General features: G+C 29.1%; 2 protein-coding genes across 2 annotated transcripts in view; one reads left to right on the forward strand and one right to left on the reverse strand.

Annotated features, from left to right (window-relative positions):
- LOC107455712 (adhesive plaque matrix protein 2) overlaps positions 1-1,671 on the reverse strand; it is a gene marked incomplete in the record, with an annotated part of 39,364 nt that extends 37,693 nt beyond the window's left edge. The window contains 1 exon segment of the mRNA XM_043054487.2: positions 1,492-1,671. Within this exon segment, the coding sequence (XP_042910421.2) occupies positions 1,492-1,570 (79 nt within the window).
- Positions 1,672-4,581: 2,910 nt separating this feature from the next.
- Positions 4,582-7,149, forward strand: LOC107443530 (isatin hydrolase-like). Its single transcript, XM_016057447.3, has 2 exons — positions 4,582-4,875; positions 6,475-7,149. The coding sequence occupies exons 1-2, from the start codon at positions 4,688-4,690 to the stop codon at positions 7,064-7,066; spliced, it is 780 nt and encodes a 259-aa protein (XP_015912933.2). The 5' UTR covers positions 4,582-4,687; the 3' UTR covers positions 7,067-7,149.
- The last annotated feature ends 1,190 nt before the right edge of the window (positions 7,150-8,339 follow it).

Genomic DNA, 8,339 nt, shown 5'->3' on the forward strand with positions numbered 1-8,339 from the left:
TTCATATATATATTGTGCTTGATTAAAGTATTAAAGTGAATTTCGCAATTATTGTAATTAGATTTTATTTTTTTTTAATTTCTAATTACACACACTAGCTTTAAAAATACTTTCATATTGACATCTGGTTAAAGTATAACCATTATTAATATATATACTACTAATATATACCACGTGAAAACCTTTACTGTATAGCTTAAATTTCAATGGACCTATACCTTGTATAATGGCACTATAATACACTGGACAATCCTAATATAGGAAAAGATTGATAAGCGTTGACAAAATCATTATGATTTGCATTAAGAGAATGAGAAATAGAACCTGTATGGTTAGTGTGAATGGAAGAGATGTTAGAGAATAATGAATGAGATGACAGAGAATAATTGTACTAGGGGCGTACAATACTGGACAAACTTCACATTCGAAGTTTAATTTTTACTTTTGAACTGTACTTTATGTGTTATTTCTTACTGTATTTTTATGTATGTAACTACAAATGGCATCACTTTATGTGATACTACATGAGAAATTTGCTCATTACTAATTTTTCTACTTTCAATTTTAGATTTACAGCACCAGAAGGAAACACCTCCAGGAACTCATCTCACGATGAAGGGGTAAAGGGCCGTTCCGGCCTCAGGCACCCCGGCCAACCAACAAGACAAGACAAGACGTGAAAATCTTTTCTGGGTTCCGCAAAATAAGAGGAAACGTCTTTTTACTTTCAAAAAGAAAATTGTATTTTTGAAAGAAAAAATAAGTTTTTTAAAAAAAAAAAAAATTCCAATGCCCACCTGTGTTAACATCCGTCAATTCAGGCATATACAGGACGATTTTGTTGGCCTCTTTCAGGGGCACGTCTCTCCCACAGTGAGGACATGTGGTACAGAGAAGGAAAGAACATCCATGCCTTTCCCAGGATTCGAATAAAAAACCTTTCGGATGCAAGGACAGTTCCCTTCCCCTTACACAGACCGGTCGGCCATTTTTAAAAAGTTGCTGAATACATATATTTTTACTTGTAAGAGATGCATTGGTTGAATCAATAAGTTTCATAGAAATTGGAATCATTCTAATTTATTAAAATGTTTGTACGACTGGTCATAATAGGATTTATCATGTCCAGAATGAGCGCAAAACATGTTTTAAATTAATGATTAAAAAAAAATTCTTTCATAAGTTATTAGTTTTTTTTTTCTTCTGGAAAATTTGTTGTTGGATTATTTTTCTTAAAATATAAAAGTTATGTAAATAAGAGTATTAAAAAAATATACGTTATTGCTTGCTAAAACGATAGATTACAGATTTCATACAATATGGTAAGCTTTGTATGTTCGATTAATTAAGAAAGTTAATATCATTGTTTTTCCTCATTAACACAGTCAGCATTAGACCTTTAAAATATAAATATCATGAGAATAATAATTTTTATTATTCGCAAATAAATTAAAATTACATCTAAAACTAATTAAAAAATTACTTCTTTACCTTTAGAAGTCTGAGAAGCAGAGCAACAAACTAAAGAATAAATAATAACCAAAAATAAGTATTCGTTTACATTGGTCATTATGTGAAAATTGTTTTATTCTTAAATAAGTATCAATTAAAAAAAAACTCTTTTTCAACCAAACTTCTAAAAAAACATTCTTTAAAGAAGGTTAGAAAGAAAGCGTTCAAAGTATCCAAAGATCACTAATAATGTTTATCTTAAAAAAACACCTGTTTTTCTCAACAGATTAAAAGCTCATTTTATTCTTCTGCTTCAGAAATAAAAGACTGCGCAATACTACCGGCTTATATTGATATAGGTTATTTAGCTATATATCGTGAATTTATCTCTGCTAATGTAAGTGCAAGGAATCTCAAAGTAGTTGTGAAAAATTAATTAAAATACAATTGTACGAGAAGAAAAATTATTAATTTGTAAGAGCTTAAGCATGCTATCATTTAAACAACTTATTTTTTTCTGTATGGCTGATTTATTTTTTATGGTGGTCGAAAACATTTCAAAGAATTTAAAAATACAATAATTAAAATATTATTTATATAAAGCTTTACCCCTTTTATATGAAATTAAATTAAGAACGCAGAATCCGCAGTTGTTGACTGTTCCGAGCAAATTTTAAATCTGTAAAGTTCGTGGAAAGACTGACCTTATTAGTACGTTGAAATATTTTAAATATTTGCAAGATTTATAGCATAAAATGCGTTCTTTTCTAGTTTCATAATGCATCTACATTGCATGGCAGTCAATTTTTTCGAATTTTTCATAATATTTTAAAATAAGTTATTGCTCTATCTTCTCCAATTTGTTTCTGGCATTTATAAAACTTGTTTAAAATCATTTCAACCACCACTCGAAATGAAAACAATAAAACCAATTTTTAAACGTATGATTATATAATACTATGATTTTATCCAATTTTACGTTGACGTAATATCTTCTCACTCCCCCTTTTTTTAAATAATTTTATAATGTAATTTCGATGAAAGAGCAAATAGCTCTGCGGACTAGGTACTTTGAACTTAATGTTTAAATCGGTGTGTATTTTCTGACTAATATGAAAATATTTCCGTTCACAATTGATTACTTAACTTGAATTCCACTTCCATTTAAGGAAATCTTTTATGATATGCAAAAAATCTGCAAGTATTATATTAAATTCTCTTTCATTAAAAACCCACTAATTAAAAAGAAAAAAAAAGGGTGTTTCTTCGCAAAACTTAATACCGATGATTCTTTGAGGATGCTATGCTGTTATAAATGCTACCTAAAAACTCCTACAACTGAAAGCCTCCACACGATTTCTTGCAGTTAGTTCGATCAGACCACCATGAAAGTAAACCAGTGTACGAAAGAGTTCTTTAATACAAAATCTAGTAAAATAAAAAAGTGGTAACAAATATATGCTTAAAAAATTTTTTTATTTATAACTATTGGTTTGACTTATTTATTTGTCAACCGCCAAAGATTCAATTCTCAAATATATATGATAAATTTCTCTCAATTATTTTTAAAATAGAATTTGGGTTCATGCTCACAACTGGTTCATTTTTAATATAGTCTGCGCAGACTATTTATAAAAACTATGTGGAGACTTTCTGATGTAGGAGGTGATGGTATAAATCACCCGTTTTTGGAAGAAATGGTGGTGATTTGAATGGAGCATTGAATTTCTGCCCGACAGGCGAGTGAAGCATTTGTTCCCGATGTATACGTTAAATTCAATGCTACTACTCTCGAGTTTAGAAGCAATTTGTAGTTTAAAAGTAACAAGGGTTTTATAATACAAAAAGTAAAAAGTTGTGCTTGTAGCTATTTACGCCTTTTTTACTGCATTCTAAACAAGTGGGATATTGTTTCCTATGTATTTTTAATGGTTAAACGTATGAAACTATTTAAAGATTAATGAAACTTATAGCTAAAAAGATTGAATAGTTTTATGCATAAAAAGTATTACCTTTGGCACGTACTAATGTATGCATTAAAAATTTCTATCCAAAATCCATCTGAACATATTTTTCGATGTAATTTTCTCAAATAAAATTAAGTAATTAAAATCCGAGTTGATAGGATTAATAGTTTTGAAGCTATAAGGGTTTCCTTCCAAATAAATGCAGTTCAAAAATAGAAAATTTTACATAAAATAAATCCATTATAGCTTTTGAAGTATTAACCCTCTTGATTCGGGTTTAATCTCATTCGTTTAAGCGAGCGAAAATACATAGGAAACAATACCTCACGTGTACAATATTTTTGTACGTAAATCCTATAATTTCTTAATAATTTAGAGTATTGCTTAATGTTTCTCCTCATTCTGTGCTTCCTGAGAAGTTACATCGGAAAATATACTTTATATTTTCAGATTATTACTGGATAGAAATGTTAAGCTTAAACATTTATAAATAAGTGTGTGCCGAATTCCTTTGTGAACTGATGATGCACTGATAACAAATTCCCTTAGACGATAATTTGGAGATGAAATCTGCTTGTAAGACGCTGGAAACAATTGAGACATGAATTGATATCAGGCCTGTCGTTTCAGTAGAGATTTCATGTTTATAAACATAGATGTTAGTTAAAATAGTAACGTAATAGGATAAAATTTCCCTCAAGAACTTGTTTATGAGAATTACATACTGTTCATACTGATAAATTTATCAGTAAAATTTTCTTTTTTATCACGACTACGTCAAATTCAATAGTTGGTAAATTTATGAACCACGATGTCACTAATTTTTTAAATTTTTAACCATTTTTGCCTTGATTTTGCATAGAATTGAAGAGTTTTTATTATCCTCTGAAGTTCGTGTTCTTCATTTTTTCGTTTTCGTGGAGCCAGGATTTTTATGTTCAATACCATATCGCTTGCTGCTTTTTCTATTCTAAACTGGCACATCTGATTTATTCATTTAATACACATACTATTTTCTGCAGCATCAACATCACGACACATATGGGTATTTTAAAAATATTTGCACAGAAGGGTAACAACTCAGTTATTGTTTCATCATATTTACTATGCTCCAATCAAAACTCTCTATTCCTGTAATTGAAATAGTCCTTTATGTGAAATAAAACATACGAAATCAGGATTTGCAAATGCAAGAAATATTTGTTTTGCGAAACATGTAAGATTTTGGAACAATTCGTAAACAAATTGTTTTCTCTTTCGCCTTTAAAATGAAAATGATATTTGTCTTCTTATTCATGTTTTTAATTTTCCATTCCATTAATGCTAGACCTAAAAATAAGGAACTAATTGATATGACTTATGTATTTGATGAAAATACGTTACGTTACCCAACATTTAGTGGGTATAAAATCGAAAAATTAGTTAAAGGCCCCAGTGAAAATTTGATCACAAAATGGTAAGTATTGATCTTAATCTTAAAGTTGTTTGCAAATCTTTCTTTTCATAAAAAAAAGTAAATAAATAAATTTAATCTTACTCTGTATAAAAATCTTATGATGGTTTCGCTGTTTTCCATTGTTTTCCGTGCATTTTTAATGATCAAAAAATGTCACTTACCCTGGAAATGTCACTTACGTGCTTCATCTGCTCTACAATCAGTATCATAAGGCAGCAAAAATGAAATTAATGCTACGAGTCGCGGCTAGTACTTCATTGCCAGCAGTGATTTACCATAACCAAGAAGTTTTCAAGATAAATCTGCACTTAACTGTACTTACCTCTATAAGGTTTTTTAATCATTACTATAGTAAGAAAGTAAAGAAAATATAATTTGATTTAACTAAATATAAAATATTATTTAACTAAACGGTCCTGAAACAGAAAACTGCTCGTTAAATTCATATTCAAGATTGGTTAAATTAAATAAATAAATAAAATTATTTCGTATATGACATATTTAGACACACTTTATTGTGAAACCGAAATATTTAATTACTTGACGTTGATTGTTTAGCTTTTCAAAACATTGTTTCACTTTCTCGTAAAACGTTTAATGCATTTAATGTTTCCTCGTTTACTATTTCTGCAGGTTTAATTAGTTCCACAAGAATTTTTCGATGCTTTTAAATAGTAAAGCACTGTAATAGGTCATCATTCATCCCATTAGTGTATAACATCTATTTTAAGGGAAGGTTTATCTTTATTAAAAAAAAAAGCGCATGTCCTGTAACTAATGTGACAGGGTAAGTGATTTTAATCAGGATTTATTTTAACGAGACAAAACAAATCTGCATAGTATAAAATAATAATGATCAAAGTATTTAGATATGATTTAAACACGCAGTGCTTTTAAAAAGCTAAAGTTTTAATAGCAGTAAAAAAGTGGATTATCACTTTTTTTTCATATAAGAGTCTTTCATTTTACGACCTTTTTTTAAAATTAATTCGTAGTCGGTACATTATTATAGACAATTTTATTTGTGGACTTGATTGTGGTCAGGAATTGTTGAGTTAAGTAAAGTTTCTTCTTCTAACTCACTAAATCCATTTTTTTTTCTTTACTTCTAAAATACTTTTTATCATTTCTTCAGACATTATTTCCTTTTTCTGTGAAAACCAAAAAAAAAAAAAATTATCATAAATTAATTGATAATTTTTTATCCCCCCGACAAAAGTAAAAGGCAAAAAAGGTAATGGTCTAAACTGACGATAATTTTTCATTTTAAATGAAATTCTCAGCCTTGGCACACCATACTCGTCTTATGATGCAAATTACTCTTTCAAGATTTTTTAAATGTGAAATAGCAGCTTAAACAAGAAATCTTTCATCTCAGTACACAGTGGAACCTAAGCACGTTGGTCATCACATTTGTAGTAAATATTCGAAGTTCCACTAAGTCAAGCATTTATTAGCTTTTACTAGATTTTTACGTACTTTTATTAAATCAATTTGGACAGATGATCAGCATAAAGAGAAGGTCAATTTGAAATATTTCCTTGTGTCATAAATTATTAATCATATTATTATTTTTTCAAGATTGCTTTTCTCTTACAGGCATCAATACGAGGATTTCTCAACCTCTACACACGCCGGTACACACATGGATGCTCCGGCACATTTTATTAAAGGAGGAACTACAGTTGATGAGATACCAGCCCATTCCTTCTTCGGGAAAGCAGCTGTCATAGACATAACTAGAAAAGCATCACTCAGTCCTGACGCTGTAGCTACCGTTGAGGATGTCATGAACTGGGAAAGCACTACACTAAGGAGTTTGAATGAGACTATAGTTTTATTGAACTCCGGTTGGGGGCAGAAGTGGAACGACCGTGACGCTTTTCTAGGCTCCCCAAGTAATGACACCACAAAATTGCACTTTCCAGGATTCTCAGCAGAAGCTTGTAAGTGGTTGACGGAGAATAGAAGTATCAAAGGAGTAGGTTCTGATACCGCGTCCATTGATCCAGGTACAAGCACCAGTTCACCCTGTCACGGTTATGTTCTAGGGCGTAGATTGTTTATCCTAGAAAATGTTGCCAATATGAATAAAATTCCAATTGCAGGTGCTAAACTTTACATATTTCCAATGAAAATCGGTAAAGGAAGTGCAGCACCAACTCGAATTGTAGCATCTTTTCGAAATTAAAAATTGATAAACACGCGAGCTGTTTCATCTAGAATAATTAAATCTATAGCATGTGGTTCAAATAAATTTTGAATCCCAATGAAGTTACATACATATTAATTGAAATTTTATAGCCTGATAGATAATGATACGAAAATATTTTCATTTTGTATCTTGCGTTATTGATTTAAAAATACATACTTTCCATTTCATTTTTAAAACTCAAATTAACTTATGAATAAAAGGAAAATTCCACACTATTTAAAATAAAATCAATGCAAAATCTTTAAAAAGGATCATCCTAAATTTATCATATTCGATAAATGGTATTGCAAAAAATCGTGTAATAATTGAGATTATTTAAAATCATTCCACTTGCGTTTGTCAATAATTTGCCACCATTACCACCATAATGCATAATATTTTTTTTAAAAAAATGAAATTTATCTGCATGAGAATTCAAAACTGTTAGGCCACTATAATATTAAAGTGGTATATATAAAGTATATAAAGTATATATATATATATATATAATATGCATATACATGCATATACATACATACATTTTAATTTTCCCTTCCCTTTAGCAAGTGCTTCTTATCTCTCAGCATCCAGATTTTTATTTTGTATAGTATTTCCAGATTTTATTAATAATGTTATATTTTCTTCACATTGCTGACAGTGCTAAATGTACATATATATATTATTATTATTATTATTTTCAAATTTAATGTTTGCAACTGTACATCATAGTGTATATTCTTGAAAAGAATTTTTTTTTCACTATTATTTGTTTTAGTTACTCATATTTTATCTTCAAAATTTCCACATTTATTTAGGACCATGAGTTTGCCTGAAAAAATACTTGTGCTAGTTTACAGAATTGCCTAGTATCATGAGTTTTCTCAGTAAAATTTTGCTTTCACAGTGTCAACGATTGTATATTATAATTTTCCTTCTCGCAAATGCTCTATATTTCTCAGCAACACATGTTGTTGCTCAGATTTTTATTTATTTTGTTTTATATACTAATGCTAGATTTAAACATGAATATTATATTTTAACATTTCTTAAAATTTTTATTGCCTGCTCATCATAATGCCTATTTGCTTTATTTATTCTTGCCTGACTTTATATTTTAATTCTATATTTTAGTATTCTTTTCTTTTCTTTTGTTTTTTTGTCAGCATTATTTGCAATTATTGAATCAGAATTATTATTCTCTAAAATAAGTAGTTATAGCAATTTGACAGACTTGCTATTAAAAGTCGTTACTTTATATGTATTCAAATAA

This window comes from Parasteatoda tepidariorum, chromosome 9, assembly GCF_043381705.1.
Source record: "Parasteatoda tepidariorum isolate YZ-2023 chromosome 9, CAS_Ptep_4.0, whole genome shotgun sequence".
Classification (NCBI taxonomy): domain Eukaryota; kingdom Metazoa; phylum Arthropoda; class Arachnida; order Araneae; family Theridiidae; genus Parasteatoda; species Parasteatoda tepidariorum.

Bases quoted from the DNA above. Each gene is read 5' to 3' on its own strand.
- LOC107443530 (XM_016057447.3), top strand. From the start codon at position 4,688: ATGAAAATGATATTTGTCTTCTTATTCATGTTTTTAATTTTCCATTCC. The intron at 4,876-6,474 runs GTAAGTATTGAT...TTTCTCTTACAG, and splicing joins GAAAATTTGATCACAAAATG to GCATCAATACGAGGATTTCT.